The sequence below is a fragment of the Nycticebus coucang genome, chromosome 2, assembly GCF_027406575.1.
Source record: "Nycticebus coucang isolate mNycCou1 chromosome 2, mNycCou1.pri, whole genome shotgun sequence".
NCBI lineage: Eukaryota > Metazoa > Chordata > Mammalia > Primates > Lorisidae > Nycticebus > Nycticebus coucang.
The window spans coordinates 12,871,847-12,887,297 of NC_069781.1; the positions used below are offsets into that span (position 1 = coordinate 12,871,847).

Consider the following 15,451-nt stretch of genomic DNA (forward strand, 5'->3'; position numbering starts at 1 on the left):
GAAAGCTGAAATAATGTGTCTTGCTTCTTGGTTGCTGCAGAGGTGGTACTAAGCCAATAGATGGTGCCATTCTATCAGGAAATGAGAAAATGTTTACTTTAAAATGCATCATACTGTTACAGGGAATGTAGTATAGTCAGCCTTTGCCAGTTCTTAATCTGTTCTAATTAGATTGGACTTTATCTTGATTCTTTGTAAAACAAAATTAAATGTCTCTTATAGAGAAAATAATGAGGTATTGAATTAATGTATAAGTTGTTGTTTTTCCTTTTTTTTTGTTCCTGCTCTTACATTTTACCATGAAGTCTTCAGATTTGAGTTTAATTCTTAGTCAAGTAAAAGCCCTTGCCAGAATACTTTTCAGAATAGTTAAATGAAATGCTCATAGCTTTAAATTTTTGGCTTTAAACCAAACTTTAGAGAAAGTGAGGTTAACTAACTCATCTTTGCCTGCTCTTACTTTAAAATTAGACCAGAATTGCCCCTGCTAAAGAAAAACGCCTTTATAGTCTCATAATCTTGTGCTCGATGTCTTTTACCTCCTTACAGGTCAGACTGAGTAGAAAGTCATTTTATGCATCAGAAGACTTTTCACTGTATAGTTAGACCTGGGTTTGGATTCCCACTGTGCCATTACTAGCTGTGTGACTTTGAGTAGGCCCCTTTGCCTCTCTGAACTTAACCATTTTTCGATCTATAAAATGGAGATAATACCATCTTGGTCCACAGATTAATTAAAAATGAGAAAATATATGTAGCCGTACTTTTTTCTTAGTAAATAGGAAGTCCTGTTTGCTCACAAGCTCTATGAATAAGGTAAATCTTTACTTATGATTAAAACTAGGTATACTTTATAAATTATTAAAACCCCTTTGTCCTTGAGGATTCTGAGGGACACAAAAGTGTAAAAAAAAGCATACAAAGTGGAGTACTATGCAATTTGGGAAGCTCTCTTGCATTGTGGACCAGAGTAAGGGAAGCCTTTGAGAGCCCTATCAGCTGGGACTGCCTTGAGCTCCTGCAGCAGGAGGGTGAGGCTGTGCCCTGTGCTCTCCCCGAGTGGGAGCTGCTGCTCCTTGGCAGGCCTCACTCTGATTAGGACAGGCATATGTTAAGGTAATTTTCATCCTCCATCTTATCCTGTAAACATAGGGTTAGGTGATGCCTGTGTTCTCTCCTCCATATCTTGTAGCATTTCATTAAAATGTGCTAATAAAATAGAACCTTTCACATTTTAGGCCCAAATGCCCCTGATTGTTAGTCTTTTCTTAAGAATAAGTGTTTGTAACCTGTGAGGTCAATGAGACATTGCAGTTAGAAGAAGAATCCCTCTTCCCTGCAAGTGGTGTTTTAAATTATTAGAGTAAAATTTAACTCCTCTTTGACTGCATTTCATTTGGATAAGAAACTCCATTTTTTGAGGAATTTGTTTTGGAGTAAAAATATTTTTGAGCATATTAATTGGAATAATTGTTTTAATTCATTGGGAATAATGTCAAATAGACTTTGACATTGAGGTACATTTGCTGATGAAAAGAAAGCATTCTTTCCCCTCATGAGGGGTTTCAGTGTAATACTCAGTGCTTACTCAGGAGTGAAAACATCACATTAAACTGTTTATGCTGACAAAGGACAAATCTGGGTTTTAGCAAGCGATGCAAGAATTGTCTGATTGTTTGGCTTGCCTTGCCTGGAAGCTTTTGGCCAAGACTTATAATGAAATGCATGCATACAATTAAACCATTTAAGGCCTGGGTCTCGGTTTCACTGAGCAGTGAGAGGTGCTGCACTGCTCTCTAGTGGCCGGACGTGGTCCCCTGGCACCAACCTTGTTTTATATTCATAAATCAGCTTTTCACACATTGGCATTGTTGGCCTCCAGAGCAAGCACCAATACCAGAAGACTAGGCCTTATGGGCAGGAAGGGAGTGAAAAATGATCCCAGTCCCCAGGTCTGTGAAAAGCACCAAATTTTATCCAGGCTGAATGGCCAGTTGCCTAACGATGAGCAAGTGTGAGTAAGCACTCTGTCAGGGAGAGCTGACACTGATGGATTAGAAAGTTCTACGTGTGACTCTTATCACTGCATACATCTTATACTTTGGCAGGCCATAGTGGCAAACAGGTCCTTGGGTGCTTAAAACGGACTGCTCTTTAGCAGAAGGAACAGCTTTTTTCCTGAGAAGATCTGGTTAAATTGATTTGGGGAAAAGCAGTAGAAATCTATTTCCTGCTGCCTCATATAATGTCATGACTTTGAGAAAAGAAATTTCGAAGGCTTCTGTTTCTAGGGGCTGCCAACCCTGGGACTTGTTGAGAATGATTATCTAGAATGGCTGCTGGAGGATGGGGACCTTGGTCGTAGAGCGATGACAGTAGCTGGCTTTCTTGAGCTTTTACTCTGTGCCGGGCATTCTGCTTTACGCGCGGCATCTCATTTAACCCTCAGAGCCGCCCTTGAGCAAGATGCAGACTGCCCTCAGCCCTTTGTGCCTTTGGAAGGCAGCTAGGGTGTCAGACAGCCTGCCCCAAGGTTCTGAGGCAGCGCTAACTTGGTGCTTGATGGGGTGGTGCCTGGTGGAGCAGCTTGGCAGCCTCGTGGAGCCTGGGTCAGACAGCTAGGGCGTGCCAGGACTGGGCCACCTCCTGTGCATCTTTGTGTTCCCAAAGCTGCTGCCACCACTGAGCCGGCACCTGGGAGTAGTTTGTTTTGAGAAAGAGTGGGGAGTTGCCCTTCTGAAAGGTGCATGGGCTTAAGAACAAGACCTGGGTTTTAAATCTTGTTCTACTTCCCTTGACTATATTGCCATGGGCAAATTATTAGAAACCATTTGAGCCTTAGTTTCCTTGTCTGTTAGATGGGAAAATACCCCTGTACTTGAGTTCAGGGTCTAAGACCTTAAAGAGCATACATAGATCTTACTAGCAAAAGTAAATTTCTACTTGCTGGCTTTCAGGATCTTCCTAGTGTTTGACTTAGAAGCAGTAGGTTTTAGAAAATTATTTCAGTCTTCTATTGTTTCTTTAGCCTGTCTGATTACATAGATTATAGAATTGCTAAGATTGTTTTTTATCTTAGTGATCTCTGACATAAAAATAATACGTTTTCTAAAAAAAATTCCACTATCCCCAAGCCATGTCAATGCAAGTTTTTTTTTTTTAGACAGTCTCACTATGTTGTCCTAGGTAGAGTGCCCGGACATCATAGCTCACAGCAGCCTTAAACTCTTGGGTTAAGCAATCTCTTGTCTCAGTCTCCTGAGTAGCTGGGACTACAGGTGCCCACCACAACGCCCAGCTATTTTTTTGTTGTAGTTGTCATTGTTGTTTAGCTGGCCCAGGCTGGGCTCAAATCTGTCAGCCTTGATGTATGTGGCCAGTGCCCTAACCCACTGAGCTATGGGCACCGCCAGTGCAGGTGTTTTTAATATTTATTTATTTATATGTTTATATAGAGACAGGATCTCACTTTGTCACCCAGGCCGGAATAAAGTGGTGTGATTATAGCTCACTGCAGCCTTTTATCTCTTGGATTCACATTCTCCTCCTGCCTTAGTGTCCCTGATAGCTGGGGTACAGGCATATGCCACCACACCTGGCTGATGTTTTGTGGAGATGGAAAAAAAATCTCTCTGTGTTGCCCAGGCTGGTGTTCAACTCCTGGCCTCAAGTAATCTTGCCTCAGCCTTCCAAAGTTTGGGGATTATAGGCGTGAGACAATGTGCCTGACATTGAAAGTGTTTTTATTTATTTATTTATATTTTTTTGAGACAGAGTCTCACTATGTTGCCCTTGGTAGAGTGCTGTGGTGTCACAGCTCACAGCAACCTCAAACTCTTGTGCTTAAGCAATTCTCTTGCCTCAGCCTCCCAAGTAGGTGGGAATACAGGCACCTGCCACAACACCCAGCTATTTTTGTTGTTGTTGTTGTTGCAGTTGTCATTGTTGTTTAGCTGGCCTGGGTCGGGTTTGAACCTGCCACCTTCGGCGTACGTGGCTGGCACCATAACCACTGTGCTATAGGCACTGAGCCTGAAAGTGTTTTTAAATGTGTAGAATAAGTAAAAGCAATATGTAGATTGCACAATTTTCTTCATTTATTTCAGATTTTATCCTGAGTTGGATTGTTCTCTTAGGAAAGTTAGGTAAAGTGAACTGCGAATTCTTATATGCTAAGATCAAGAACATCTTTAGAGATTTTAGAAAATGGAGACCAATACACTGGGTTTTTTGTTTATTTGCTTTGGTTTTTGAATGAGGTTATTTTAAAGTAAATCCTCTTAGAACAGATACTTGAGTGGCATTGCTGAACAGTGAATGGCAATAGCATATGTTTAATCATTTAAAACATTTAACTGAATTCTAGTCTCATTTGAATTTCCAAGCAAGGTAACACAAATTAACTATATCCAGATGTGTGATAATCATTCTGAAATCTGAAGAAAAAGCAAGTTTGAAAGCATGCTTTTTTGGGGTGGGAAACTAAGAAAAGATAGCTCCTTCTTCAGCCTTACTTGCTAATCTTGATTTCAAGCATTTGGCTTTGCTATTTAAGAGGCAATGTGGTGGAATGGAAAGAACATCGCACACTTTAAATTCAGAAAGATCTGGCTTCAGAATCTCAGATTTGCTAATCACTGGTATATGTTCTGGGCAAGTGTCTTATCACTGAGCTCCAGTCTCTATGTAAAATGGAACTGCTACCTGCCAGGTCTGAGAAGCAAACAAAACTGATGAGCCTGTGCTTTGAACTTTCTTAAATACCACATGTGTCGATTACACCTGTGTTTGCTGTAGCCTCTTCAAAACTTCGTTTGCCAGAGCACCCTTCTGGGTAAGTGGGGTCTGGCTCCACACTGATTTGCTCAAAGGGTTTTATTATGAAGAGAATTTCACCTCAAAGACAGTCCCTAGGGAGGCCCTCCTCAGGATGGTGGTAAGAGAGACATGGTGTATTTGTGATGACCAGTCACTGCCATTCTTTGGGACTGTTCAATCATGTGTGGGTTGACCTTCAGGCCCCTGTATACAAATTTAAGGCGTAAGCTGCCTGCTACTGCTGTTAACACAGGAACACTGTTCCAGCTAGCAAGGGCTTGGTCTTTTGCTTGCTCTTCTCATCCTGTCGTAATGTTGGGTTTTTCTCTAAGTTTCTAACTTAAAACATTACAAATAATATGTGATTTTTTAAAGACAAAATTAAAAACACAAAAAGAAAATAGGCACCACCCAGAAACAGGCACGTTTTAATTTGTGTTGTTCTAGATATGTGTAAGGTGTACTGCATAGGCACATCTGTTAATGCGCCAAGCAGCATGATTTTCCCCCTCACCAAATCTTATGTCATGTACATCTTTCTACTGCCAAAAAAATTACACTTCTGCTGTGTTTAATGATTGGTGCGATAATATTTTACCTGTCTTGTGATGGTTGGACCGTAATCTCCCAAGTTCCTCCCTGCCCCGCCCCAACAATAATTTTTTTATAAACATGACTTGGGTACCTGTCCGTTTGTTTTTTTTATAATAACGCTATAGCAGTAGAATTGCTGATTTGGTAGGTATGTATAGCTTTATGATTTCCAGTTGATGTCTCTAAATTGCCCACTAGATAAGTTCTATCCACTTTTGCTTCACCAGGTGTGTTAGCGTACTCATTTTATCCTATCTCTTTCAGTGCTGGCTATTATTCTTATTAATCTTCGCTAATTTAAAAGGCTAACAATGGTCATTTTATTTCAGTTTGTATCACTAGTGAACTTGCACGGTGTTTCTGAAGGTGCATAGGCCTCTGCCTTTTCTCTTTTTTGTAAGCTGCTGTGTTCTTTTCTCTGTGGGAGTGTTGATATTATTTATCTGTGAGCTCTTTTTAGTTATTAATGTTCTGCATGTTGCATATATTTGTCTGAGTTTCAGGGCTTACATTTTGTGTTACTTATAGGAGCTAGTAATTTTATATAAGCCAGTGGATCCTATTGTGAGAACAGATATTTCATTTTCAGAATTGGTTGGAGGTGTGGCCTTTGTGGCACTGGTGGCTGGGACTCCTTTCTCTGGGAGGGGGTCAGCAGATGTGGGTGACCCACAGTGGGACTCTGAGGGAATCCAGCCCCCACAGTCCGAGCTGGGAAGTAAGCTGCGTGCTTACTTTCCGGGACCTCACAGAGCATCGTTTGCAGGAGTTCTTTTAACGAGCACCTGGCTGGCATGAGGCGAGGTGGTGCCCACCTGAGTGGCTGCAGTGGATCAGGGTGTGCGTGGCACAGCCTGCTGGTGGGAGGGCTGAGCTGTGCACCCTCCCCCACCCCTGTGTCTCCATGCTGGCTCCTGGGTAGGTGGGGATCTGGGGTGCTGAGTAGTGTGGGTGGCTGAGTGAGCTTGTGGGGGGTGGGTAGGTGCAGGAGGTGAAGTCACAGTGACTAGGTAGCCATTGTAGAGTCCTCACACAGTCATCTCTCTAAATGCTGGTCACTGAATTGCATCTTAGTTTTCTGTTTTAAAGAGCTTTGTTCTGGAAGCAACACTGGCGATTCAGGAACTATGGGTGGGCTGAAAAGGCAGAGTTGGTGGAGGTTGCTAAGGAGCAGCTACATGGAAACTACTGATGAGGTGGTGGCGAGCTTCAAGCTTTAGTATGGAATGCAGAAATCAAGAGGGCAGCTCCTGGGATAGCACGTGGTTTGGACTAGACTGGGCCATACAACAGGATGTGATTTTTGTGGGTTTAAAGGCTTTTATCCTTTTTGAAAAATGTAACTCGCTTTACATTTGAGTTTGTCTTATATTCAGCTTAGTATACTAAAATTAGGCAGTGAGTATTCTTCTACACTTTTCTCACGGCATTTACTGCTATTGTCCCAGCTCAGAGTCTCACTAGCTCTTCATTTGGACAATTGTATTCATAGTTCAGCACAGCTTAATTCAACAAATACTTTCTTATTGCTCGCTATGTGCCAGAGACAGCTGAGAATGGGGGATTCAGATATGAAAGGATGGACAGGCTGCAGAGATGAAAGTGATAAAGTTCATAGGAGTGTGGGTTGATCAAGGAAGGCTCCTGGGAGGAAGTGATCTCTCAGCTGGTGTTTGAAGGGTGGCTAGGAGTTCTTTTGGACTTTTGAGGTAGAGGGACTGCCATGCACTGCTGTGAGATAGGTCTGGAATGGCATGGCCATTTGGGAAATTACTAACAGTGGTGTTGGTGGAGCCTTAAATGTGATTTCATAGGAAGCAGTATCAGGCAGTTTAGGAAGCTCCTGCTTTTCAGAAAATATCTCAGCACTGTACATGCGTCTGTGTGGGGGGAGGAAGGGTTGAAGTGTGAAAGAAAAAGCCAGAAATACAGGGTAGTAAGAGCCCCTCTGCCCTTTCCATGTTTACCTGTCTTATACTTCCAGGTCTTAAGAAAGCAACATGAACCACCAGTCTCTGGTAATGTGGAGAGGCTCCCCACAGTGGATAGACCCTTTATGTTCTAAAAGTCTCTGGGTTTAATATGTTAATTCCACTTACAGAAATTTTGTATACAGTGTTGATTCTAAGCAGAAAAATTTTTTGATAAAGGAAGCATTATAACATTGGGGAGGAAATATTTTTCATTTCTTAAAGTATTGAATAAAGCAGAGCAGAAGGAAATATATGTGCCTAGGAGAAATGATAGAGTAAAATGATTTACTGTGAAACTGCCAAAGAAGTTGGTCCTTTTTAAGGAAAAATGCTGTTAAAGTAAGCTTTATAATTCATTAAAAGGTGGGGTATAAACCTGGTGCCTATAATCCTGGCACTTTGGGGGAAGCCAAGGAGGAAGGACCACTTGAGGTCAGGAGTTTGAGACCAGCCTTAGCAGCATAGTGAGACCTTATCTTCACAAGGAATACAAAAATTAGCCAGATGTGGTGGTACCTGTAGTCCAGCCACCCAGGAGGCTTAGGCAGGAGGATAGCTTGAACACAGAAGTTGGAGGCTGCAGTGAGATCGAATTACACCGCTGCACTCCAGCCTGGGCTGGCAGAGTGAGACCATCTCAAAACAAACAAAATTTCATTACTGTTTTCCAGAGTTATTAGCTGTTAGGTAAATACCTGCCCTTTCCCCCTCCTTTTTAAATGTTTATCTTGGACCTCTGGTCGGATTAACTTGGGCTCTTCACAGAGGTATTCTTGGACCCTATTGGAAAAAGCAAGCCTGTTGTTGGGTGCTTTGTAGGAGTGTTTTATATCTACAAGTATTTCTTTCTTTCTTTCTTTCTTTTTTTTTTTTTTTTTGAGACAGAGTCTCACCTTGTTGCCCTGGGTAGAGTGCCTTGGCATCACAGCTCATAGCAACTTCAAACTCTTGGGCTCAAGCAATTCTCTTGCCTCAGCCTCCTGAGTAACTGGGACTACAGGTGCTGGCCACAATGCCCAGCTATTTTTAAAGATGGGGTCTTTCTCTAGCTCAGGCTGATTTCAAACCCATGAGCTCAGGCGATCTGCCTACCTCTCCCAGAGTGCTGGGAATACAGGTGTGAGCCACCTGCCAGGCCTGTATCTAGAAGTATTTCTTTCTGAGGTTTCCTCATTTGCAGCTGTCTTGTTTCTTCATGGCAGCTGTCCTTTGTTCTCTAGGCAAAACTGGCTTGCTTTTACTATTAAGTAGGTCCAAGACTGGCTCTCACCCGTGCCTTAGAACTGCAGCTTAGGTTACAGTGACTTCCCCTTGGCCGAGTCTCAGAGTCTCAGAGTAACCGTGTGACTCAGGGAATGTTGGTGGAATTTGACCCTATTTCCACATCTTCAAGGACATGTTTACTTTGAAATTCAGAGGTTTGTTTTCGTTAATTTGCTTTTACATATGTGCTAATTTTATCTGAGAACACTAGTTTTTTATCTGTTTAGTTTCTGCCTCTTTTCCAAAGGGCTTTTAATATGTTTAGAGATCACTGTTTTAGGTTTTTTTTTTTTATTTTTAATTTAAAGGGAGAAAAAGGTTGTGAGAGGGGTAAAATGGGGTCGCCTTTTGCTCCCAGAGCCTAAATGAATAGTCATTGCTTGTAATGCTGGTCTCCACTCAACGCTTCCTACTGCTGTAAGCTGTGATGTATCCGGTGCTGTGAGGGTAATGATCCTCATCCGCAGCAATATTCCGTAACAGGAGTATCTGTCATATTCATTGGGATTACCATGTTCATTGATTTGTGTCTGTAAATCTGCTGTTTCTACCCTTTAAATTTGATCTATAATTGGACCTCCTTAAATGGTTCAGATAAGGTGGTCTGTATTCTCTCAATGCAGCGTTGCTGTCAGCCTCTCCTTTTTCATTATACATTCAGCAGACTTGATAAAATCAGCAGGACACCTCATTTGAAACTGTTTAATCGCTGCCTGTTTCCTTTGCTAAACCATTGAGGTGGTCAAGCGATGTACACAAATCATTTTAAATAGAAAATATGGTTTTCTCTGTGACCCAGTTAAATAGATAGTGTTATGCAAAACAAGTTAAAAAGTAATAAATGCCAAAAAAATCTTCTAATTGGAGTAAAAAATTGTGGGCAACTCCATCCTCTCTCCAAAACTAGAATATCCTGAAATATTGCCAGGACCCTGTAAAGACAAGATGATGATTTTCTAAAGATTCTCTGGTTTTTGAACAAAGCAGGTTTAAATTTTCTAATAGTGCTGAGCTGCCTTTTGCATACATTCAGTGGGAGCTCTTCCTTATCTGTAATGCCTCTACACCCAGTTTCGTAGGGATAAATTTGCTATCTGTTAATATCTGTACAGCATAACCTTTCAGCCATTCGCTATTGTGATAATAAATTTTTGTTTCTTTGTCATTTTGTCTACTCAGCTGTTATTCTTCAAAGTACAAACTAAAAATAATAGCTCCAAATAAATGCCACATAATAAAGTGTTTTACAGTTGTAGCTGGAATAACCTGGTGGCTGCGGCTTACAGTTGTATTACCATTGCTAGTGCTATGGTTTCTTCCCTGTGTGTCAAGGTGACTCTACCAGGCCAGCTCATTAAAACAGCCTATTCTAACTGGCTTGGTATTTAGTGCTGTACCCAGCAGCCTGCCAAGGCACAGTGTGGAACACAAGACTCACAGCATAGAGCATATGAAATTATGTGGCATTCACTTTTTAAAAAAAATACAAATTCTCTATAACCTCATTTTCATGCTTCAGCATTTTGTTGTGAATAATTTACAGTTATACCTGTCAGTAGTAGAAGGAGGGCCAGTTCCCGATATACCCGAGATAGTGGTAAGTGTGACTCCAGGCTTTTGAAAAGCACTGTTTTTACCTGGTTTATGTGGCCCAGTAGGATTAATATTTACACTGTACTTGAATGTGACACCGGGCGTGTTTTGCTATTTTTGTTGCCCTGAGGTAAACTTGAGATGGAGAAGCTGGGAGTTGGTAAAATACATTTAAAGTGCATCTTTTTCTTACAGGTTCTGGCTCCTTGGCAGCAATGGCTGTGTTTGAAGATAAGTTTAGGCCAGATATGGAGGTATGTAAGTCCCTGCAGTTTTATTCTCTTTCACATATTTTTCCAGTTTTATGTTGAATGTTTACCAATTGTTTGCTGATTCCAAGGCTTGTAAGGCACTGTTAGTTGGAATGTTCTTTGGCACAGACAGTGTATTTGCTGAGGAGACCGGTTGCTTGGGAAAGCTTCCTTTTGTAGTGGCCCTGCTGTGCCCTCCCTGGGCTTGAGGACCCAGCAGTATTCAGCTTTTTGCTGTGGACTTTGGGCTGTCTAAATCTTTTTAGCTGTAAATGCTTCAGCAGTGTGGAATGTTTTCTTGTTTACTAGGCTTTCTTTGTTATGATATCTCAGAATGACAGGCTTTTCTGTTTTCCTCAAGAATAGAGAAACTGTGTATGTCTTTGCATGTCACAGAGACCTGACCTGAAAATGGAGGCAGTTTTAAAAACCCCTGTATGTTTGTTCTGTATCTGGCAGAAGATGGATCATGTGTGATGGAATCTTTTCAGTGTACTGTATGTAGGCTCTCACGTATGTTTATAAGAGATTCTTTTACTATATTTTCTTTGGTGGTGGAAGGTGTCTTCTGAGTGACATTTCACTTAGTCTGCTTTAATGATAGATGTGCTTCCTGTTAAGTGACCTTCCCACCCCTCCCAAAATCTCCAGGAATAAATCCACAGATCTTCCATTGTCACTTTGGAGTAGTGTTGAATATGCTTGGATGCTTCCTGGTCCCACATTATTCCTCCAGTGTACTTTGTCTGCGCTGCTAAACCGGCATGCTGGCACGCATGGCCTGAAGGCAGCTTTCATCATCCGCTCTCATATTTTTGATGGTTGTTAATTTTTTGTTAATATCAGTTTCTTTTCACAATTAGTAGGCAGTTTATGCGTGGTTTACCTTGTTTCTTAATATACAGGGTTTCTGCTGTTCTGACTTTACAGTATTGTTTTGTTTAGGTACCAAAGGATATCCCTGGAATTACTTTTTGACAGTGCTTTATGCCTAATCATCTTCAGAGAAGATAACACTAAAAATACTTGTTCTTCTATCATCTCGTTGTCATCAGAGCACCAAGCATCATTGGCCTCTGGAGCATTCTTTGCCCTTTAGGTTTGAGCCAAATGTTTTGAGAGCCAGAGAATGTACAGTTGTGGATTCTGATCAACACACAGGTTTTCTCCAGAAAACTGCTGTGTCCTTGGTACCTGAGGATAGCACAAATAAGTAACCCAGTCACTGGGCTAGATTTCTTCCCTTGGACATCCGCAGGAATTAAAGCATAATATATAACATTTAGATAGGTGATTTATACTGAAAACGATAGAGTCTTGCCCCAATTAAGAATAGCAAACCGGTCCAAATACAAAACTATAAATGAGATTAGGATTCTGTTCTCATTTCTCAATGTGAAAATTTATTCCCATGTCAGCATTATTTTCTGTTTAGGGTTCTTAAATACATAGAAAAAAAATAAGGTATACTAGGTCACTTAGAAAGAAAAAGAAAAGAAGAAAAAATGTTCCCAGTCTTCTGACTATAGAGTTTCTAAGATTCCATAGATTCCATTAAAACTAATAAAGGTACAGGGAGAAGGACTGTGGTTTTTGCTTAGAAAATCGCCTCAGTAATGCCAAACCCATCTTTAAACCACATTAATCTTTTCAAATTTTCTTGAAAGCTTTGTCTATTTCCAGTTGATTGGGACCTCCGTATGTTTAAGAAAAATGAGGCTCAGCGCCTGTAGCTCAGCAGCTAGGGCTCCAGCCATATATACTGGAGCTAGAGGGTTCGAACCCAGCCCGGGTCTGCCAAACAACAATGACAATTGCAACTGAAAAATAGCCGGGTGTTGTGGCAGGCACCTGTAGTCCTAGCTACTTGGGAGGCTGAGGCAAGAGAATCACTTAAGCCCAAAAGTTTGAGGTTGCTGTGAGCTGTGATGCCACAGCACTCTACCGAGGGTGACATAGTAAGACTCTCAAAAAAAAAAAAAGGAAAAAGAAAAATGAGAATTGAAGAAAAAATTGAAAGTATGTAGTATATTAAGTGATTTAACACCCACCAAAATAATTTTACATTATTTAGAGTTTAGATTTAAATAAATCGTTTAGAGACCGTGCATTTAATATTGATATGATAAATGTGTTTCTTAGTTCAGTTGTATCTATAACTCAACTTAATGTTCTATATTAGATGTGAGACCTTGAAACAGGCTGAACAAATTGCCATTTTTGATTGATCATTTAATTGTACAATTTTACGTAACTGGTTTTTATTCACTTAAGTTATTGAAACCTGTTATGCACACTGACAGTTGGCGAAAACCATTTTCTTAAGGTGAAGGTCATATCTTCTCTAGCACTTACATGAGTTTAAAAGTAAACAGTGAAATAATAGTTTAACAGCTGTAAGTAGATAATACTTTAAAAATCTAAAAGGATGTTAATAGATACTAAAAAAACATTACTGTGAGGACCAAGCCACGAGGGACACTGGTCACACTGCTTCTTTGGTGAATATTGAGTGATGCTTTGTCAGTGGATGTCTTGAGGCTGCCCAGCAAGGTGAAGAGTACAGTGTTTTAACAACTTTGTTGAGAAGGAGAATTCAGGCCAGTTCTATATGGCTTTGCATTTGCATATGCATATAGAACTCTTGGAAATAAGGACTTTGGTTTAAAATTTCCAAGCTTTTTGTTTTCTTTCATTGCAGGGAGACTTTGTCTTTCTCTGTCAGAAAGTCCTGTATAACTTATTTTCTTGCCTAATTAGAGACTGCAGGTTGGTTGACTAAGCTTGCCTATTTCTTTTTAGTATGGGAAGGGCTTCTGGATGTTTCTCGACAGAATCTCAAGAGAGCAGTGCTACTAGCTTTCTCATCCTGGGGGGGTTGCTGTAAGGGGACAGTTTTAGGCTGTCGGAAATTGGGGATTGTTTAGTAAACACTAATTTTTAGACCAGACTCATTTAAAAATAAATTTTTTTTTTTTTTGAGATACAGTCTTGCTTTGTTGCCCAAGTTAGAGCTTGGTGGAATCATCATAGTTCATCACTGTAACCTCTGACCCCTGGTCTCCAAGGATTCTCTTACCTCAGCCTCCTGAGTAGCTAGAATTATGCTCCTCCCCTCCCCCTCCCTTCTTCTCCCCTCCCCTCTCCCCCCCTTCCTGTTTTTTTCTTTTCAATTTATAAACCTCTGCCTTGGATAGTACTAGGCCTGGACTATAGTATCTATGGAATAAAAGTCCCCCCCTCAATGTGTTCTCATTGTCGCTAGCTGCTCTGTCAAGTACCGTAGTCACTAACTGCATATGGCTGTCACATGCTTGAAACATGGTACCTCAATTGAGGGGGGCTGTGAGTAGAAAACAAATCAGGTTTCAAAGACATAGTACAAAGATTTTCTTAACTGTCTCAATTTGTATATTGATTACATGTTCAAATGGTAACTGTTTTAAGTATATTGGTTAATTAAAAAATATTAATAAAATTAATTTCACTTATTTCTACTTTTTAAGATGCTACTAGAAAATTTATTGGACAGGGCTAATCTAGTATTGTTGTGAACTAGTCATTTGTACACTACATTTAAGGTTTTTGCCCTATCCAGGTGCCACTGGTTCTGTATTATTTTTGAAAATTTTCCTTATATTCGCTTTTGAAAATTGAGGTATAATTTACACATAATAAAATGCATAGATCTTACGTGTCCAGTTGATGTGCTTTGGTTTTGTAAATACCGTGTAACCATCACTTTCCTTTACCTCCGGATTCCCCTTTCTGGTGACTTCCCTTCTCCTTCCCACAGCCCTTGCAGTTCACCTTTTTAATTTGAACTTACTTTTTAAATACAGTTTATGACTGAAATCCTGGGTTGGATGTGCTGGTTATATTTTTTTCTTCAAGACACTTGAAAAGGGTGCATACTATTCATAGAAACAAAAATGTGTTCATGTATTACCATCATAGGTTAATATTCATCAGGGGATTAATGTTAAACTTTGGGGAACATAGGTCCATGTCAGCTACTCTTACCTGCTTGCTCTTCTTCAAATGTGGTGTGTGATTGCTTGCCATCCCTCTGCTGGTGTCTGCCAGCAGCACCTTCAGGTGCCGCTTCATTTATTTATACACCCCTGTCCCGTTATTTATGGCTGTTTTCAGAGGCATCTCCCCTACTTGGCAATGAGAGAGGGACCTCCTTGAGGACAGGAGTGTGAAACCATCTCTGTTCTTCAGCTCCTGTTGTTCAGTATGTGTTTGTCAAATTGAGAAAGGAAAACCCTGAGCTAAAGCAAAAATTTGAGTCAAAAACCACCTGGGAAAGAGAGGGGGCTTTCTCTTCTTCCCACCTGGAAAGTGCTGAATGTCTTTTCAAGGTTAACAGGGGAAGATGAATAGTACGCTTCTCATATAATGTACAGTATTGGGGAAGTGTCAACCAAGCCAACACCCCTTTTGTACACAGGCAAAATGAAGTGGGGCAAAGGGCAAATACTCTGGGAAATTATAGGCCAAAAGGAGCAGAACGGTGAAACCCGGCTGGGATTCATAAATGCCCAAGAAGGGCCTCTGCTGTTTTAAGTCATCTGTGCCAGTGACTTGGTTCAGAGTTTCAGAGAAACTGTCAACTGACCATGTTGAGTTAAAGGCACTTTAAAAATCTTCAAAAAAATCTCACCTGGTTGTTGCCCAGAGGATGCCTTGAGTGGGCTTTTTTCATTTTTTTGTTTTTTCCCTTGCTGTTAGCCTGGAAGTTCTCCTAGGGCAAGGACTGTGTTTCGTCATTTCTGTTTTCTTAGACTTAGCATGGTAACTGAAATGTGGTGGGTATTGAGCCAGTATTTGTTGAATGAGTGGATAAAAGGGTATCAAAAGCACTTTACTTAGTAGTTCTCAGGTTAACCCTCCTTTGAAACATTTTGATTACCTTTATGTTCATAGCACTCAGCTGTGATAGAAGTGAAGGAA

At 40.7% G+C, this 15,451-nt stretch overlaps 1 protein-coding gene across 1 annotated transcript in view; it reads left to right on the forward strand.

Moving 5' to 3' along the window:
* Window positions 1-15,451, forward strand: part of PSMB7 (proteasome 20S subunit beta 7) — a 57,129-nt gene that overhangs the window by 18,138 nt on the left and 23,540 nt on the right. Inside the window, exon 6 of the mRNA XM_053563058.1 lies at window positions 10,437-10,495. Coding sequence (XP_053419033.1) covers window positions 10,437-10,495 — 59 coding nt within the window. The remainder of the gene's footprint in view (window positions 1-10,436; window positions 10,496-15,451) is intronic.